Source organism: Mastacembelus armatus, chromosome 3 (assembly GCF_900324485.2).
Source record: "Mastacembelus armatus chromosome 3, fMasArm1.2, whole genome shotgun sequence".
Lineage (NCBI taxonomy): Eukaryota > Metazoa > Chordata > Actinopteri > Synbranchiformes > Mastacembelidae > Mastacembelus > Mastacembelus armatus.
This window is the reverse complement of record NC_046635.1, coordinates 3,179,224-3,199,852: the sequence shown is the minus strand read 5'-3', so window position 1 is coordinate 3,199,852 and position 20,629 is coordinate 3,179,224. Positions and strand designations below refer to the sequence as shown.

At 40.4% G+C, this 20,629-nt stretch overlaps 2 protein-coding genes across 8 annotated transcripts in view; both read left to right on the top strand.

The window, feature by feature from the left end:
* neo1a (neogenin 1a) overlaps positions 1-9,526 on the top strand; it is a 135,687-nt gene extending 126,161 nt beyond the window's left edge. For 3 of the 7 annotated variants that reach the window (XM_026320099.1, XM_026320098.1, XM_026320094.1), the window contains exons 18-29: positions 1,900-2,038; positions 3,092-3,199; positions 3,725-3,919; positions 4,445-4,477; positions 4,715-4,783; positions 5,046-5,184; positions 5,389-5,633; positions 6,157-6,249; positions 6,575-6,745; positions 7,005-7,292; positions 7,522-7,658; positions 8,273-9,526. In XM_026320099.1, the coding sequence (XP_026175884.1) occupies positions 1,900-2,038; positions 3,092-3,199; positions 3,725-3,919; positions 4,445-4,477; positions 4,715-4,783; positions 5,046-5,184; positions 5,389-5,633; positions 6,157-6,249; positions 6,575-6,745; positions 7,005-7,292; positions 7,522-7,658; positions 8,273-8,359 (1,704 nt within the window). In that variant the 3' untranslated portion in view covers positions 8,360-9,526. Of the gene's footprint in view, positions 1-1,899; positions 2,039-3,091; positions 3,200-3,724; positions 3,920-4,444; positions 4,478-4,714; positions 4,784-5,045; positions 5,185-5,388; positions 5,634-6,156; positions 6,250-6,574; positions 6,746-7,004; positions 7,293-7,521; positions 7,659-8,067 lie in introns of all 7 variants that reach the window. The other 4 variants (XM_026320095.1, XM_026320100.1, XM_026320097.1 and 1 more) reach the window with 4 other exon arrangements.
* Positions 9,527-12,481: 2,955 nt separating this feature from the next.
* LOC113138179 (sorting nexin-1-like) lies at positions 12,482-19,751 on the top strand. Its single transcript, XM_026320412.2, has 15 exons — positions 12,482-12,634; positions 13,191-13,338; positions 14,611-14,744; positions 14,917-14,983; positions 15,178-15,221; positions 15,342-15,483; positions 15,569-15,647; positions 15,823-15,898; positions 16,115-16,228; positions 16,720-16,813; positions 16,976-17,181; positions 17,554-17,697; positions 17,976-18,056; positions 18,247-18,318; positions 18,564-19,751. The coding sequence occupies exons 1-15, from the start codon at positions 12,515-12,517 to the stop codon at positions 18,612-18,614; spliced, it is 1,572 nt and encodes a 523-aa protein (XP_026176197.1). The 5' UTR covers positions 12,482-12,514; the 3' UTR covers positions 18,615-19,751.
* Positions 19,752-20,629: the final 878 nt, after the last annotated feature.

The following is a 20,629-nucleotide window of genomic DNA, read 5'->3' as shown; positions in this document are numbered from 1 at the left end:
GTATCAGTTTGTGTGAAGTCATGTGCTTCGTGTAATGTAATAAATGGAGTTAAAATATTTGTAGTGAGTCATAGTGAGAAGAGCCAGGCAGGAACATGGTGTTTGAGATTCTTGATCTGCAGCTCAGTTGTGATGATTACATAGTCCGTGTGTGCATATGTACGAACCTGTGACGGAGCAGGGCTCAGATAAAGACCTGTGTTTACTGATAAATTATTCAACAAGGACAAGACAAACTGAGAACTGGAAAAAGAGGGTGTGCATTCTCCACACAGCCACTTTAGAAGACACAAAACTGCTCCCACGCGTAGAGACAGGGAGTTCACATCCAGCTCTTTGTCAGTCGTTGGCCTTGACACACAAGCTTCTACTGGACACTTTCTGCCAAATATCTGTTCATGATTAATTAATTCTTATTCACAGTCAAATGAAAGGAAGGAACAAGACAGGCGGTATGTCAGTATGATATCATGCAACAGATTCATGACCAGGAAACAAAGCCACAAGATCACAGCTATATGGTGCGTGTGCAGGCAGCTGCCACGAGAGGATACAAGAAACCGGTTTGATTCTCACACTGTGACAGTAGTTAAAGAGCCCTTCCACTGCCTCGTTACGTTTCTGTTGCATTAAAGAAGTCTATTAGAGAGATCCTCTCCAAAACGATGAGTGTGGGCGCCTCACTTGAAAACTGCATGTTGTACATCCTGCTGTATGGGTGTTCGCTTAGCTCTACTCAAGAACAGAAAACCAACAGTCCTGCCTTCACCTTAATGCTGCCGTTCTTCATGTCCTCTCCTAGAGCAAGTGTAGCCAGACAACCTTGTACATTATTGAAGAGAAGACTGCGTTCAAACTGGCTGCATGAATCTAAAGACCAGAGTGTTTCCTGCTCTTATCCTACTGCCCTCTGTTTGACATCCCCCACAGGAGAACTGCTCTTTTGTCATAGCATGCCATGTTATAGATAGGACTGTTACAGCCATGACTCACTGCTAGACTGACACCCAGCAAGTCACAACTTTTTCTCCTGCCAGTTCAGGCCAATGGAGACCAAGATACTGTGAATGGCTATAATAATGCAATTAGAAATTTGTTGACCTTATTTTGGAGATTGGCAAATCAAAAGTGAAAAGGGCACCTGGCCTGCAGCTTTGTGCAACAAACAAGGTGTTCTTGTTGGTAATCTGTCATATTGAGTTTGTGTGTAATGGATATGCTTTGGTTTGTGTGGCGCTGAATTTCAGCCCAAACTTCACAAAAATGGAAAAGGCTGTGCTCCAGCTTAATGGTCAGTATAGGGGCTTTCTATTTTAGCTCCTACTTCTGACTAGGTACTTTTCAGTACAATAGGAGCCACATGTGACATTTACAGCTTTCATATGGAAAAAAAACTCACACTACTGATGCCGAGGTCCAGGCTGCCTATGTATCTGAGAAAATTCAGAGGGATCTTGGTGGATTAAAGCAAAATGTGAAAATGTTCACTAGTGCTGTTGTTGAATGTCATGCAGAAGTCATGTCACTATAGCAAACATCAGCTGGCTTATGTTACTTCACCTCCCTACTGCTGGTCTGAATGTGCACAAAAAAACAAACCTTTAAGGTCTGTAGTTTTTGTGCCTGTTCCTCACTGGGGTAGGTCCTAGAACTGGTTCCCTACAACTGTTTCATCTGAAAGTGCCTCATGGTTAATGTGCCCTCTTTTCTGAGGGATTTGCTTAATACCTTAATACCTTTATTGAAATAAATTTACATTGTTTTCAGTTTTTTATTGACTGAAACATTTATCAGTGTTTTCTTCTAGCTGACAAAATACTTCAAACTTCCTGGAGACTTGAATCGACCATCAAAGAAACTGAATTTTTTGTTTATCGTGTTTTGTGTGTCTGTCTCTAGATGGCAAACACCACCAGCCTGAACCACGTGGTGACAGGTCTGAAGCCCAACACGCTCTACGAGTTCTCCGTCATGGTGACCAAAGGCCGTCGCACCAGCACATGGAGCATGACTGCACAGGGCACCACGTTTGAGAACAGTAGGAACACACGAAATGACACACATGAACAATTGTGCAGAATCGCACAAAATGAAAAGCCCCTTGCTGGAATGTCCTGGTATTTCTAACTATATATATCAAACGACACAGAACATAGCACTTTTTGTTCGTTGTGTCTGAATTTGTTTGAATTGGTCAAAAGTATTGGAACATGTTACTGAGACGTGTTTTCTTGAGTCCAAGTTTGTCCTGTGAGACAATAAATAGCTCTACATGAATACTCTTGGCTCTAACTTTTGGTTCTAGCCCTGAAAACTGTATATGTTGCAACATGAAGACCAGAGCGCTGTGTATGGGAGACAAGCATCTGGGAAAAGAGGGAAAATAACAGGCATTGCACAAACATTGGACATGGCCAATACAATAATTTGCAAGGGCCAGAAAAAGAAAGGTAACTGTTGGTGTACTGAGCAGCATGCAATGAACAGGTCAGCTGAGGAAAACAAAAGCAGCTGATGACAGAAGCATTGTAAGAGATGTGACATTTACAACAACGTCCACAGAGCAGGGGTGAGGGTATGACGGTGCACCATTCAAAGACGACTCCATGAGCAGGAGTATAGAGACCTTACCTCAAGATGCAAGTAAAAAGCCGAAAACCAGGTTAGAATTTACAAATAAAGTATGGAGATGATCCACAAAACTACTGGAACCAATTTTATGGACTAATGAGACCAAGAGTATCCTTTGCCACAGTGAAGGAAAGGGCAAAGTGTGGAGGAAGAAAGGATTTGCTCATGCTCCAAACCGTACAAGCTCATCTGTGAAGCACAGTGGAGGTAGTCTCATGGCCTCTGGAAGAGGCCGACTAAGCTTTTGTGATTATATAACTCATTATTGTAGCAGTAAAATGAATTCAGATTCATCTCATATTCATCTTTTGATTTAAGCCCTTCTTCAGTCTACACAGTCTAGACACAAATGAATTGCCCCTGCTGTTCACAAACTCTCACACAAACTCACACAATACTAACTATGCAAAACGTCTTCCATATTGTCCCTTTACCTGACCTCTTCATTACATACCCACAGTTCCCAGCTCCTCTCCAAAAGACGTGACTGTGGTGAGCAAAGAGAACAAACCTCGTACCATCATTGTCAACTGGCAGCCTCCCTCTGAGGCTAATGGAAAGATTACTGGTGAGTCTCCAAGTCTCTTGTGAATTACACATTCTGTGGTCTCAGAGAGAAATCTAGCCTGTATGCCTCTTCAACCATAAAAATACATCTGAAAAATGCTTGTTCTTTAAAGGTTGACTGATGAAATCATATGTAGGTGCAGAATTGATCTACACAAAGTGATTAGATATGGGAAAGCTCAGACAAAATGTATTATCTCTGCACTTTGCAGACTTTTTTGTACAATAGTCATTAGAGTGGAACCTCAATGTTAATTTTAAAGGAGATGGTGTTGTTTATTATATATAACCAATAAAGACTAGGATACCTGACTCTGACTGTGCATATTATAACATAAGATAAACTTTATCAATCCCCCAAGGGAAATTCAGACTTGTTTTGTTTCACTTGGTTCAGTTCAATATTGATTTGTTGAGTAAAGACAAGCAGCGAAAAACATTGGAGTTGATCTTATTTTGTGCAGCATTAAAGCCCATGAATTTGAAGGAATGTGCCTCGCCCTTTCTCTGACCTTTCCTGTTGCAGGCTATATCATCTATTACAGTACTGATGTGAAAGCTGAAGTCCACGACTGGGTCATTGAACCAGTGGTGGGCAACCGTCTGACGCACCAGATCCAGGAGCTGACACTGGACACCACCTATTACTTCAAGATCCAGGCCCGAAACTCAAAGGGCATGGGCCCCATGTCTGAGGCTGTACATTTTCGCACTCCAAAAAGTACGTTGTCACAGCAGCCATCATTGTTTTCTTAGATGATCATTTGTGAGGGCTTTGGGTTTGTTACTTCTAAAGTTATTCTGCCCTCAAGAGCCCAAAATCAGTTAATGCAGCTTTAAGATTTGACTTTCACCAGCACAACAGAGCATGATGAGGTAACATATTGCATCAGACTCTGTATATTCTTTAGTTTTTTTTTTTACCTGAATATTTTGACAGTCCTTAAAGAACATTTTTACTTAGGGTTTGCTTAGTAAAATATTTTACAACTCAAAATGAATGTGGATTTTATTGTAATTCTTGTAAGAAACTTTTTACATGCTTTGCTCTAATTGTCACCTTGGCTGTAGTACACTCTTGCTATTTGGTTTTCTCACTACTCCTCATTCTTCTAATTTTGCCCTCTCCCTCCCTTTACAATCCCCAGTTCTCGCCTTATTTCCCACTCCCTTGCTGCTCTTTTCAGCTAACCTGTTTTTTGCTTTTTATTGTCTCTCCCTCCCTGCTCTCCTTTGGCCTGTTAAGCCGAGTCCTCTGACAAAATGGCTAATGACCAAGGTAAACCCCCCTTCCACACTTTATCTTTCACTGCTGACTCTGCACCTCATGTATGTCTCCTTTCCAAAGATTTACATCTTCTGGGCTGCATGACTGGCAAAAATTGTTTGTGCTTGTATACATTTCCACATTATAATACATCTTATGAAAGTTTCACAGATGCATTAATGTGGCAGGAGAGGCCATAAAAACACTTGAGAGTTTCATTGCAGTATATTTTTTCCCTTTTTGAATCAGCCTCAAATGTTCCAGTTAAACCAGGACCTCCAGGCAACCAACATCCACAGGACCCTGGAACTTCAGTTGGTAAGATTTTCCTCCTACCCACCTTCTTTCACTGTTCTGTTCAGCCATCCTGCTCTCAGTCAGACACTGCAGCAACTAAAATCCTGATCTGATTGTGTTCAGAAAATTGGACCTAAAACAGATGGATTGATGGAGGCACTTTTAATTTTGAAAAATTTGTAGTTGTGGTTAGATGTGGCATGTTCCCCTGTTATAGCCATGCTATTGTGTCTTCAAAGAGGTATTTATATATCTAGTCTAATCCAGTCTTTCTCGTCTCGAGGTAAATCAGGGCTGGGAGGCAGCAGTGAAAATCACATCCTGGTCATCGTCATCATCATCTCAGTCGGAGCCTTTACCATCATAGTGGTGGTGGTGGGGGCTTTCTTGTGCACGAGGCGCACCACGTCCCACCAAAAAAAGTAAGAAGCTTAGTCACACTTCTCTTGTCCTCTTCTTGTTTCTCAGTTCCACATACTACTTTTAAAAATACATTTTCTGTTTTCACAACTCTGGAGTCCAGCTACCCCCTGTGTCCCTTCTTCCATGTACTTTGGCCTCTCTGTCACTTTCTCTTGAAAAATGAAGTCAGTGTTTCACCAGCACCACTGTCTTCTCCTCTGCAGAAAACGTGCTGCCTCAAAGTCTTCAAACGGCTCCCACAAATACAAGGGAAACTCCAAGGACCTGAAACCACCTGATCTTTGGATTCACCATGAGAGGCTGGAACTAAAACCCATGGACAAGTCACCAGAACCCAACCCAGTCATGACCGAAACACCCATCCCTCGCACCTCACAGGACATCACGCCGGCTGACAGCAGCCTGGACGGCAACCCTCACCTGCAGCAGAGGCGTAACTCCTACCGAGGTCAGTCATGCCCATGGGTGAAGACCTAAAAATTGATGTTATGCGAAAGAGATCAAAGTGGAATTTCATCCCTGCGGCCCAAACTCACATGCATAATAACACAGCAAAAATCAGAAGTTTGCCTGGCTGACAGGAAACTAGATTTTGAGAGCTTGACTAACAAAACACTATTTGAACTTGCCGAATTTTAGATGGTGTTTTTATTTCACAAGTCAACACTTGTCTTTACTGTTGTTTTTCTGTGTATCATGCAAAACATTTCATGCTTTTCATACATAAAGCTCATTACTTGTCATGGATGCGGTGCTGCAAAGTGCATACGACCAATACTACAGCCTTCTCAAAAGTAAAGTAAATCCACTCAACACAATTAGTTCTATACCAAAAACATGTTGAGTGTGACATTTAAAAGTGCAATCAAGCCCAGCAATATACACCTGAGGTGTATGGATGGAGCAATTACAAAAAAGAACAGCAGAGTTGGAGCTCTTTCTGATTGGCTGGTTTCCACCGTACCTTTTAGGCCACGAATCAGAGGACAGCATGTCTACACTAGCTGGCCGACGAGGGATGAGGCCTAAAATGATGATGCCTTTTGATGCACAGCCGCCTCAGCGTAAGTGTGTGTGTGTGTGTGTGTGTGTGTGTGTGTGTGTGTGTCTGTTTGTATATTCTGGTAAGTGTGGATTACAGAAATTAGAGCGCAAAGATATTTTAAAAATGATCAGTTTCCAAATATATCAAATGTTCGAACTTTGTCCCATCTGAATTTGGTGACTTGAGTGACCAAAGAGAGACGATTCACATGTGTTAGATGTGTTTTGTTCGTGTATCTCACCTGCAATACTTCCATGTCTGTCATCCTTATTAGAACTGGTTAAACATCTCATCCCGTTTGTGTGTGTGTGTCTGTCCATCTGTATGTCCATTTCCATCCACAGCTGTGATTAGTGCTCACCCCATCCATTCCCTTGATAACCATCACCATCACTATCACATGGGCAGCCTGGCGTCGCCGACACGCAGCTATCTGTACCACCCGGGCAGTGGGCACCCACGCCCGCATGCCTGCGCCACCCCCATCTCACACCTAGACAGGGTGGACTCTACAGGTGAGTCACTGCCACCTGCTGGACAGAAGGACAAGTACAAAGGAGGACTGAGCACTCAGACCTGCTCATTGATCATTTTCTCATTCATTCACATGCAGCTGCCATCTTGTTGCATTCATATTGTAGTTTTCTGCAGTGTTACTTACTAATCCTTCTTCTTTGCCTTCCCCACCTGCTGAAATGATTTTTAAACTTCACCACCAAGAGTGCAGTCAGACATGATGGCTCTACTAACAAAAACCCCTCTGCCCCTTTGCAGAGTCAGTGAGGAATACCCCCAGTTCAGAACCTCTTCCTGCAGCCACGGCCTCCTCCCAGGCCTCCTGCCCATCGGAGATCCTGGCCGACCCCGAGGGCAGCTACCATGGGTCCACCACCACGGAGGAGGAGCCTAGCTACTCCAGCAACCTGCCCCCACACCGCTCAGCCCACCCACACGCCCACGCCCACCCACTAAAGAGCTTCGCTGTACCTGCAATCCCAGCCACCAGCCATCCATCGTATGAGTCACCTGCCCTGCCCAGCCCTCCCCTGCTCGCTCAGACTGGTGAGCAGAAACACACACATACAGGCCACAAGCGTAAGAAACTTAGATCAGGTCAGAATACAGGACGGATGAAGGTCATCCAAGCTGTTCAGACTATGGTCAGTTAAATTAAATGTATGATCGTTTAATTAAACATGAATTTGCTTAATTTCCTAATCCTTTTTATCTCAAGATGCGGGTAAATGTGTCCTTCGCTGACTGTTGTGTTTTTGTGTGTTGTGTGATTCAGGGCCTCCCACTCACCCCCATGTTGTTAAAACAGCCTCCATTGGAACACTAGGAAGGACACGAACACCGATGATAGTCACTGTGCCCAACGCCCCTGATGTGCCAGAGACCAGCAAAATGCTGGAAGATGTAGATAGCGTGAGTATAGTGCCCCACACTGGCTGCTCATAGAAATGCAGTCTGGTTTTGCCAGTTCTAATGTTGGTGAATATTTAATATTTATTAATTTATGTCTTTAAAATTATACCAAGCACACTTTGTTTCCAGATCCATGTCAGGTTTTCTTTGGGCACTGAATTACACAGTTACTTGGTTTTAACCACATTTTCTGTTTGTTCTTTCTCTCTTTTTATTCTTTCCAACTTTAAACTCACCATTATTTGTGGCGTTGTCGGCTGCCTTTTGATTTACTTTTATCAACTGATCTTAACAAAACTGGAATGATTTTTATTTTGCTGCGTCCATGTCCCATCGATTTCTTTTTGGTTCTGGATGTTTTGCTTTTGTCTGCTACCTCTTTCTGTTTTTGTCATTTACAATGCATCAGTCCCATTGACCCATCACCCCAGCCTCGCCTCACCCCACCCATACAACTCCCCCTACCCTCTGCAAAGAAAATCCCTGACTGACCCTTTCCTCCCCTCCTTACCTCTCCTCTCTTCTCCTCCTTTCCTCCCTCCTTCCAGGTGCTTGCCTCCCTCCCCCCCTGTCCCTCCCCTGCCCCCCGCAGTAACCCTGTTCCTCTCCCTCAGAGCTACGAGCCCGACGAGCTGACCGAGGAGATGGCCCACCTCGAGGGCCTGATGAAGGACCTGAACGCCATCACCACAGCGCCATGAGCATGCACACACACGCTCACACACACACACACACCTGTACACACACAGACACATTTTTTCTGCCATCCACAAATACATACAAAAAGACACACACACACACATAATATCAACGCACCCAAACATAAACCTCCCTGGGAGCCAACAGATAGTGGACCCAAAATGGCTTCTTGTGCCCAAGAAAACTCTCACGTTCCCCTGCAGAGAAAAAAAAAAAACTCCAGACTGACACTTAGGAACTTTTTTCGGCTTACCTTGCTCAGTCTCAGGAAGGAGATTGCCATGAGAGGGAAGAAAAGTGAGACGCTGCATCTTTTTATGAAGAAACATACTCAGAGACAATGAACTTTGAAACATTGGTCGCTTTCAACCGGAAGATTGTGAATTTTATCCTCAGCAAAAATACATACAAGGGTTTCGTGGCGAACGCTCACTCAGTTGAGTCATTGTCAAGTCAAAAGGACAAAGTCCAAAAAGATGCTGGTTTCGATGTTGGTGCTCATGAGGCACAGTCTACACACGGTGTTTGTTTGATTAGTGTTTTCTTTGTGCATTTTGTATATCTATTGGGCCGTTTCAGTGAAGTGAACATTGAATTTCAACCTCCCTTTGCAAACCCAAGTCTTTCATAAACCTGGTCATTTTTTCTAATCCTCTTGTGTCATTTATTGTGCCATGACCTTATTATTTTCTATGTTATTGTATTATTTTTTTACACACATATCCTTATAAACATGTACATATGTTATGTTTTTTTTTAAACTGCCTCATTCTTTTAATGTTTCCCATTATTTCATTATTATTGTTTGGAATGACAGTGGGAATACCAAGATGTCCTGAAGCTCAGTTTTCATATCAACAGGGGAGAGAGGCCTGATGTGTTTCTACAGTACATTCTTCTCTGGTCTCATTGTGTTGCCCCCTTTGTACATTGATATGTCTTCTTCTTCAGTCTTTTCTTTGTTGTGGGAGCTCCGTTTTAAAAGCCTTACCAACGTGTTTGTATGTTGGACGGTCGAGATGACCCGGCCCTCCACGGATGTTACTTGGAGTTGTGCTGTCACTTGCTGCCATTGCAGTGTCTATATAGTTCTGTGGGATTTTACAGTATCTCTTCATAGGTCAGGGGTACCCAGGACTCAGGGCACTGAACCCCATCCCTCCTTAAAAGAAAAAAAAAAAAACTCACATGGCACCCAGTCACTCAATCACCTGCAACAGACAAGTTATCTTTTATATGAAAAGTTTGATTGAATGTGTGTGTCATTTCCAAAAGCCAATATTTGGTTTCCGACATCTGTACAGCTGAACCATCTGTGCATTTTCTCTCAGCAGAGCGTATTTGCTGTTTTTTCCTGCTGTCCATCATCAAATGCCACACCCTGGCTCTTTTACAAATCTTCTAAAATGCAAAGATGTTGGCCTTTTGAATGGGACTCCCAGATTTTTTTTACATTGTAGTTTTTGTATGAAGAAAAAAAGAAGCTTGTTCTATACACAAATCTGATGTAAAAAGATAAAAAAGTTCATCTAAGAAACTAGTTTTTCATTACCCTCTTACCCAAAGAAATTTGTCATTTGCAATCATAGTAATTTGCTCTACTTTTGTGAATACCATGTTTCTCTCAAATGTACATCATCATGAATGTCAGTATAACTCTAAGAGATTTTAAGTACGGATACAAACAAGGAACATGTCTGGGGGCAAAAAAAAAAAAAAAAACGATTGAAAACAAAGGGTCAGAAAAAGGACCGGACTCCATTTGGGAAATAATCTATTGAGTTGTAAACAGTTGAACCTGTATTGCACTTTTTCACAATTTTTGAAAAGTACATTTCTTACATATCTTGTGTTTTAAATATCAAAAGCTGTTTGTGTATTGTAGTGTCATAGGTAAGCAGCAGGCAGCTGGTCTTGTTTTTTATGTTTTTTCTTTTATTTTGTTTCGATTTTTTTGCTTCAGAGATGATATAAAACTGAGCAGCCGAGTTGTTTACTTCGCAGCTCATGATGAGGAATTCTGTTGTTGCTTGTTCCTGTACAGAGCTTTCTTTGCTTTCTGTAGAAAAAAAATCTGTGGCTTTTTAAAAAATGTTGAAAAACGGTTTGGAAAAAAAGATGTTTTTTATTGGTGCTCCTATACATTGTGTATACAAACTATTATGAATACTAACAAAGTAAATGTTTCTACTTGTCTTCTTTTCATCAAATGTGATAAGCATGCCTGTTCGCTATTAACATTACATTTATATTGATCACATGAAGTGTACATAAATAATTTATCAGTAAAATACAGTCCTGCTGTGCAGTAAGTCCTGTGAGTACTGGAAAGTCAAGTAGAGCTGAATTTCTTAATTTGAAGATTTCAGTAGTTTTTGAAGAAAAGTGCCCAAAAAACTACCAGGTCCAACTGCTAACGTGTCAGTATTTGCTGGTTTTCTTAGTAATCTATACTGAAAAATGGAACAGTTTGAGGTGTTGGTTGAACTAAACTAGCAATTTATTTCCACTTTTCAAATTTTAGCTGTTTTGCAGATTAAACAGAAAAATTCACTGAGACAATTCAGTAATCAAGCTATTCAGATTTAAAACACTCTACTGAAACCTGATCATAACACAGCTGTCATTTAGAGATTTTCACCCTCACAAAAGATTAAAGCCTCTCATGTGCACAGGTGTTGTATTTCAGATAAAAACCTATTCAATTAATTTGTGATTATTTGTACAGTTAAAAATTAAATCCATTTCATACTTATAGCTTCTGGTGACATTCCACCTACACTACCTTCAGATTAACTGACCAACCTTTTTTTAATTAAATATTTTTGTATAAAACTGATGTTTTGTGAACCATAAATCGGTTCATCAGATCTGTAGCATAGGTACTCTTATACTCCTGCCAGATTTTTATTTTTATTTTTTTTTTGTTTACACAGAACTGATGGAACTGACTCACTCAGCATTTGCTGTTGGTTGACATTCATTTTTAAGCATGCTAGGCTGTTAAACAACAACACACGAATAAACCCTGACATTTCAATTGGTGCCACATATGTAGTTACAAAATTTTAAAAAGGCAATGTATCAGTACAAAGTCAACAAAATGTGTCTTTGATTATTCTGATACACTTGGTTTTTGTTTATACAGAATAAGGAGGAGACTTTGTCTTCTCTGCTGGCTACTGTTTTTTCTTTTTTATCAGCCTAATAATCAGGGTGCCCTGTTCACCAGTCACCTCAGGTGCCATGTAATTATGAGATGACATCACCTCACTACACTGGGAGCAGACTGCCTCTTTGGAGCTTTTCTATAAGCTGTCAAGGATAAGATAGGATGATAAATAATTCAGGTGAAATATGAGCAAAGTCACTTCAGGTAAATTGGTAAGTTGCAGGGAAACTGGCCCCATCTATAAATAAAGGTAAGATCATTTAAATGAAAGCAAAATTGTTTCAGGTCAATAATGTTTACGCTTTAATTAGTGGCGCAATTAAATATATGTTTTTCCTCTCTCTTTTAATCTTTGGGTTGTACTGGAATCTGACCAATAAAACACAGTTTTGATTTTATTCTTGATTTCTGAGTTCAAGCCTAGCATAAGAAAATATCTTCATACAAACCACCTCCAAATTCTACACCACAAAAAAAAATATACAGTAAAAATGTTTGATTTTTAAGTTTGTGTCGCTCATTTTTCTTCATTATAATGTATTCTGCTCAGGTATCTTATTTTGAAAACCAAACCTAGTCACGTGGTTTAGCTCTGCCCTGCGATGTGATAACTGTCTCTCTCCATGTAACTTTTATAATATAGTAAATAAGACGATGTGAAAAAGCCTCTGCTGTCTCTTGGTCGTTTCCAAACCTTTAACTTAAATGATGGTATATGGGCGCACTTCAATTTTACAGGCGGCTTGTATGGATTTAAAATAGTGTAATAAATATTTACGGCTGACCTGACATTTCCCACGTTACCTGTCACTGCTGAAAGTAATTTCAATAAAAATGTCATCGCTGTCTCTTAATCCTCCTGAACATAGAAGTTTGGCCACCAGCGGTCGTGTCGCTCTGTGGCCACCAGGTGTCGCTGCAGCCGCTTTCTCTCATCACCCTCACGTCCTCCACTTCCGTCTACGTCGTCGTCACAACACGGAACATGGCGAGCAGCTCTGATCGGACCCCGCCGCCTTTCCCTGCAGCAGAGGAGGCAGAAGCCGGACTGACGGACATGGCAGATGCGGACAGCGACGAGGGAGAGGACATCTTCGTGTGTCACGTATGTCGTTCGTGTTCGTAACGTGGGGATTATGGCTGCACGGCCACAGAGCCAGGAAGGCAGCCCCTTTATCTGATCTGACCCGCGTTCATGGTATCAGACAGGCCCCGACGTATTAATACACAATCAATAATAATTAATCCCAGGAGTTAACTGAAGTTAGTTTGCAGTGATCCCCCCTCAGCCATCGCCTTATTCTCGTTCTTTACCGGTGTTTCAGTAAAAGCAGCGATACATCCGTCCATGTGTGATCTGTGCCGCGTTTACCACTGATGGACAGTTCACCCAGGACGCGTCTCCAGTCTGGCACGGAGCTGACACACAACCACTCACATCCACTGCATCCATCTCTGTGAAGCACTTTGAGATACTCGCTTGTGCTGTTTAGGTCCATGGGTCATTGATTGATTGATTGATTGATTGATACTCAAGATTCTTTCCACTTCTGTCTGTGTCTGTAAGATATTACAGTGGTGAGACAGGACAGCTGTAACTACTCGTCTCCTCTCATCTCTTCTGTGTCCATTCATTAAAAACTTGTCTGGCCTGTCTACAGAGTAACCCTGTGGCTGCGAGTCAAGGGGTTTCTCAGCCGGGCCGTGTCAACGAAGAGCCTCCAGATCTGTTCGGTGAGGACGAGGTCAGCAACACAACCGCCAAGTCCAACGGAGTCCACTCTGACGATGACAACGACCTGTTTGCTGGTTAGGAGACATTTTCTACTAACAATTTCTGTCCGTGTTTGCTCGCTTAGTTTTAGTTTTGCAGTGTTTACAGGCCCCAGAACAAATTCTGGATAATGTGAGATGATGTGTGATCACTGATTTTACACATGATGTTCAGATCACTCTGTTGAGGGTGGATGCTCAGCTTCCTGGTCATGAAGGGTGGACTTAAAGAGAATAGAGCTGATATTCCAAAAAGTAAAAAAGTGTCATCACATAAGTTTAAAGCAAAGACTCTTTGCAAAAATGTACCTGCACATTATTAAAAGTTAAATGAATATTCACTGTATGTAATTCCAAGTGTTTAACAGCCATTGCATGGTTTTGAGACAATATGCTCCTGGACATAGACATTTAAAAGGACCCCCCACACCTCTATATCAGAGCAAGACGTCCAAACGTGTTTCGTTGTGGTCGTTTTGTGTCTCTTTGGAGTCATTTTGCTTCTTTGTGGACGCTGTGTTGTGTCACTTTGTAGTCATTTTGCCTTAGGACATTATGGGAAATGTATAACTCCAGTTGTTTTTTCAGCTAGACGTCATACTTGAGGCAGTCAGGATATCTCTCCTTGTACTGAGCTCATTTTACTATTCTTTAAATGTGTGTCTATACTGTAAAAAAGTACACACTGATACGTTATTGTTGTACCTCAGCTCAGCTCTAATGAAAACATGCAGCAACTGTTTGATTTCCCTCACGTCCCTATTTCCATGCTATAAGTTCCAGTTATAATTAAGCTAATACTAGAACCTGTACAAAACATTGCTGAAATAAAAGAAGAAGTGACTGATCATATGTTAGAATAACTGAACAATCAGGACCTCACTCTTTTTGATTCTCTACATATGGTCCATACCCAGAAACACTCAGGTTGAATACTCAGCTCCGTCTATTACCAAGTCTGATATCGTGCAGCTGTTTAAAACAGATATAATGGAGAAATATCAGTCTCATTCAGTTTTACAGCAGAATAAAAAAGGCAAACATGAGGTTCGTGAAATGGGACTGTGTGAAAATAAATCTCTATATGTATATGTAAGTCTCATATCCATAATTTCTCAGTATTCAAGTTGTAATGCCAAAATGCCATATCCATATACATTTAGACTGTAGCTTTAAGAGTAATTGCCAAAGCACCAAAGCTCTGGTATGGAAACATCAGGTGTGGTGTTTTTGTATGAAATAGTGTGTGTGATCCTGTGTTTTGGGATGAAGAATGGCATACATTAATCAAAAGTATTTTTTCCTCAGAGGCACATGTGGAGCTGAGCACAGACAAGCCTGGCAGCTCTGATAGGAAGGAGCTCTCCACCTCCTCTGGCCCTCGTCCTGCTTCCACGTTCACTCAGAGTCTTGCAGCCATTCAGCCCACCTCCTTGGAACAGGTACAGGCTTTAGCTGAGCAGAGCTCCCTACGAGCCTGGAGACAATTGGTTGCATGCATGCATTCACAATGCACACTCTGTAAACTCCTAAGTGTTTTTGCTGCTACAGCCAAATGTTCAGACACTTTGAGCTGTGTTTACAGAAGTATCACTGTCTTCTTCTCACTTAAAGTTGGAGGAGGAAGAGGCCAAGGATAATTTTGATGTGGATGTTGCTGTCACCAACCCTGAGAAAGTTGGTGAGTCTCTGTTTTTTTATACAGTGTTTGTTCAAGCTTTGTTCATCTATCTGTAAGTAGCTGGGTGATTTATCAAAGGATGGTTAACTTAAATTGTTCTAGCTCATTTAGCAACCAAAATTCTTTAAATTAATAACATACAGTTTAGACTCAAACCTAATGTCAGTGTATCTCCAATGTTTCTGTCCTCTTAGGAGATGGCATGAATGCATATATGGCATACAAAGTATCCACCAGGGTCTGTAGACAAACTTTTAACTTTTACCTCCTAAGATTGTTGAAAAATCACTAATGATTCTAAGTATTTAGTTTCCTGAGTTCTGTGCCTTTCTCATGTACTGTCCCTGTCTGCCATCAGACTTCATTGCCCATGTTCAAGAGTAAGACCTTTTCTGTCAAGAGGCGTTTTAGTGATTTCCTGGGTCTTTATGAGAAGCTGTCTGTAAAACAGTCACTCCAGGGCTGCATCCTTCCCCCACCACCAGAGAAAAGTGTTGTAGGTGAGTGCCCGTTTTTTTTTTTGTATTTGTATTGCCATTTTTGTGTCCCTTTAGTGAGCCAACAGGAATTACTTTAAACCAACAGGAATGACTAAAGTGAAGGTGGGAATGGATGACCCATCATCAGTAGAGTTTGTGGAGAGAAGAAGAGCAGCTCTGGAAAGGTAAGGACCCATACATGTTCCATGTTATCACGTTAATCATTACTAATAAGATGATAAGTAATATTCCTCATATGTCAGCTTTCTTTGCAAATATACAGTATTCCTCTCTATTGCTAACCATGCCTATGTTTATGTTTGCATATTGCAAGTGGTTTTTTTTTGTTCATTTTTGTAGATATCTTCAGAGAGTGGTGTCTCATCCTTTGTTAATACAAGATCCTGATGTTCGTGAGTTCTTGGAGAGAGAAGATGTGAGTAATTTAGGAGATAAAACTATTTCTTGCATCAATAAATTGGATAATGACTTCATCTAGACTTCTTGCTTTGGAACTTTGCTTTGCTTCTCTCTTTTTTAGAGATTGGGGGAAAAAAATCAACATAGCTACGTTTTAGGTTGTTGATTCTTGAAAATGACATATTGCACAGTAACTCAGTTGCTAACTTTCGTGCCATGTGTGTATTTTCAGCTACCGAGGGCAGTGAACACACAGGCGCTCAGTGGAGCTGGCTTCCTCAAAATGATCAATAAGGCATCAGATGCTGTCAACAAGATGACCATCAAGATGAATGAATCTGACACTGTGAGGGGGCCTTGAATGAAGTCTTTCACAGACTGTGTACTGCCATAACAGTCTGTTGTGCATGTGGCATGCACATGGAGATATATTCTATGATGGTTTCTTAGAATTGGAAATATTCATTGTAGAATCACTTGAGCATGTAAATTTCATGCAGTGAACATTGAGCTTGAGGACTACCATAGAATATCACAAGAACGTATTTAATATACAACCTGATAAGATATCCAAAAGTAGTTCTTAGTGTTTTATAGTTAATATAGACAATTGCAGTGCATGATACCTTATCATTGTCAAATGATATTATTTTAAATGACTTTAAAGCGAAATATTGAGAAATTAAACTAAATCATGTGTTTGAGTTATTATATTTTCAGTCACAGTATAGTATGGTATTGTAACAAGAACGACATGCCTGGCATCCTAGACATGATGAGCTTCTATGTTTTTATTCTTGATATTTCTTGTCCTGTTGTTTCTTCTCTGTGTCTCAGTGGTTTGAGGACAAATTCCAGGAGGTGGAAAATGAGGAACAGCAGTTGAGGAAGCTTCATGCCATGGTTGACTCCTTGGTCAGTCACAGGAAAGGTAAGCTAAATGCACCTTTCTTGACTTGTCCCTGTCTGCGCAGTTCTTTGTGAAATTGTTTCAAAAAGGAAAGCAGAAGAGCCCAGAGTCCAGCCGCTCGGTCTTTTAGGGTGAAATAAGTAGACTGAATAACAGTTTTCTGTTTCCTCCTTTCAACACCAGAGTTGTGTGGAAACACAGCAGTATTTGCCAAAAGTATGGCTATGTTGGGAAACTCTGAGGACAACACAGCCCTGTCACGTGCCCTGTCCCAGCTGGCAGAGGTGGAGGATAAGATGGAGCAGCTGCATCAGGAGCAAGCAGCCAGTGATTTCTTCATCTTTGCAGAGCTGCTGGCTGACTACATCCGCCTTCTGGGTGCTGTGCGGGTAAGGTGACAACTGCACAATGGTAGATATACACAGGGAATAATATTTTCAGTATATTTGTTATTTAAAAAATCTAAATCATAGCATTTCTTTGTGTGTATTACAATGTAAAAATGTAGTTAAAGCTGTTTTAGTGGAGGAAAATTTATATTTCTGATCAGAAAGTAGCAGTTGAGTGTGTTGAATGCTTTCACACAAGCTGAAACCAATCTTTGTGGACATGTCATATGTTCAGCATGCTAACGATCTCTAATAAAGCACACAGTCTAGCTGCAGGCATGCTACCTGTAAGTGGAATGATAAGGTGATGTGTTTACTACCTATCAGCTACTGAGAAACACCTACAGTATTATTTATAATGAACGTCCACAGGGCTGTTTTGACCAGCGCATGCGGGCATGGCAACGATGGCAGGATTCTCAAAGCACACTCCAGAAGAAGAGAGAGGCAGAGGCCAAGTTGCTGTGGGCCAACAAGCCTGACAAACTGCAGCAGGCCAAAGAAGAGATCACCGAGGTAATGGACACAGTGACCACATAACTACTGCAGTACTGAACCAAGCCTCAAAAGTCTTTACATTAACACACATCCCCTGAGTTACTCTAGAGGCTGGCCTGAAAGTCCTTTGAGATAGTTTTAAATCTCAAATACAACAGGCCGATGTTTATACAGATGTGACCAGTGAGTTATAGGTAGCACATGAACTAAAGAAAGGATTAATGGCATATGCCATGCAACATATTAAGATATTAATACTTGGGTAACTGTTTTGGTTTGTTCTGTTTTGTCCTCAGTGGGAAGCAAGGGTTACTCAGTACGAGAGAGATTTTGACAGGACTGGCATGACTGTACGCAAGGAGGTGCTCAGGTTTGAGGTATGCCAATGCATTTCTGTATAAATGGGATGGAAGCTCTGAGCATGAACAAATGTATTCCTGTGGGTTTGGTGTAAAGACAGAGGGCAGCATCTATTTTAGCCATGTCAGTGTCAGTGGCTCTAGGGATGTCACATTCAGTTGGTTGATCCACCACGCTAGAGATGTGACAACACTTTTGTCTCTTCAGAAAGAAAAAGCCAAGGATTTCAAGAGCCAGATAATCAAGTATTTGGAGTCAATGCTGCAGTCCCAGCAACGGGTAATCATTTACATTGTGTTCAACATGTACACTTCACTCTGCATACTTTATTCATGTCATGCATTATTGGGCATTATAATGTCCCTGAAAATATAATTTGTAGTTATTATTATTCTTATGATACAAATGGTTAAATTTAGGTTACACTTAATATTTGCTGAAATTTTGAAAGATATTGAATATATATCAAAATATCTATTTTAACACATGGCTTTTTTTTAACTCTTGTTCTAATTTCATTCCAGCTTATAAAGTTCTGGGAGGCATTCCTGCCTGAGGCAAAGGCAATAGCTTAATGATGAGGGAGACTGTTTGAAGACCCCAACTGCCTTTTTTGAACACTTTACCTCTTGATCAGGAACTGAGAGGACAATTTAGAAACACACAAGAAACTTCCATCCATTTTTTCTTTTGTCTTTTTAATGATAGTATATTCTCTTATCTTGTACAGTTCTTTGATATAATGAGCTGCCAAACTTACATAACATTTATTTGGCATGATTTCTTGTTTATGTTCTTGACTTAAAAAGTGGAATAATTGAGGAATTTAACACAGATTAACTTGTCTATAGTATTTGTAAAACCCACTGCCTGTCAGTGTGGTATATATTTGTTTCTTGTTTAAACAAATACATTAAAGTATTAACACTTAGGTACTGCCCTAGAATAACATTGTCTATAGTTTACATTAGACGTATGTACCGGTAAGTCATTCCAGTCTCCTGCTTATGTTGATGGATGCATGTTAGATAATGTTTTGATACACTAAAATGCATTGTACAGTTGGTAAAGCAGTTTTTTAAATATAAAACCAGAATTGATGACTGAGGTCATTTACCAGAAGTATTAGCACATTGTTACAGTGTATTACGCAATGCATATTAAATCATATTAAAAGTTATTTGTCTACAGATTTGCCATAAAGTTACAGACTGGTCAGAGTTGTTCATAAAAAAAATGAAAGTAATAGATAAAGTGAGTGAAAGCTGAGAAAATACAATCAGTGCTTGTTGGTATTTTCTATTATGTATTTGCTAGAATCATGTTTTAAGTACTTAGATTTTTGTGTCACTGTTTGAGGCCCAGAGAAACCCATTTGGAATTGCTCCAGTGAATGTTTGCTGCCCATGTAAAAAAAACTCTTAACGTATGTACCCATGCACATTACTTTGACTGAATCATACAACTACTGAGATTATTAGTTACCATACATTTGTGCATAAATTGGTTAAATAACAGAAAGATACAGACGTTCAAACGATATGGTCCCTTATTTTCTTATTAAGCATTTGTGTAGTTTTTCTGTCATGTCATATTTACTTAAGAATGTGCTTTATTTTTGTAACCACTTTGCATTGGCGCACACATTTTCCTGGAAATTCTGTACAGGTAGATGTACAAAATAAATATGATTGATAAATATGACTGGTTAAGTTTTGGGCAATCTGGTTTAGTGTTTTTGTTTGTTTCATGTCTTGGTTTTTTTGGTGTGTGTGTGTGGGGGGGGGGGGTTATGAAACAATGGACCTTTGGACTTTAAAATGCCTTCTTTAGGTTGTGATATATATTTCTGTCTTTTCCAGAAAAGTTCTGAGTGTTAGTGATGGTAGAAAATTGCATCCGAACATACACCCAAATTTTAAAGGCACAGAAAAAGAAATGTGATCAGGGCATCTCTCCAGCTTTGTAAGCTCTTTGACTTTTCAAAAAGACTGCAACTAATGGTTGTTTTCATTATCAATAAGTTCATAAAGTTAGTTTCTTACTAATGAGAAAAAGGAGAAAAGGGGGCACTACAAACCTCCTTTATGGAGGCAGGTTTTCAGTCATGGTACTGTATTAGAGATGGACCCGGTTGCAGAAAAAGGCTTCATCTTCATTCCAGATGTTAGATTATGATTGGGGTCAATATTTACTATTAGCCATAACTTCTATTCCTAAGCACAAACTTCCTACTGAGGTCAGCAGTGTGCCATCTTGTCTACAAACAGGAGCTCTTAGAAAAGTTTGGAATTAAAATCTCTTGCAAATATCTGAAAGATGATGAGGGGGCCCCAGTCAGACACTGCTTTCTGTAATAAATCAGAGTCCAAAAATGTTGGGAACCACTAATTTCATCCTCAGCAATGCAGTTGTATTCTATAAACTCAAAAGGTTTTCTGTAAAATGTTTATTCGAAAGGCAGCTACAGTAAATAACAAACATAATGGAGCACAACGCACAAAATATAATAGTATTTGTTTTTGTATTAAGCAGGAATAGTAAATGTGGGATTTCCGTAATGGTTAATTATCCTGGATCAAGTTGACCT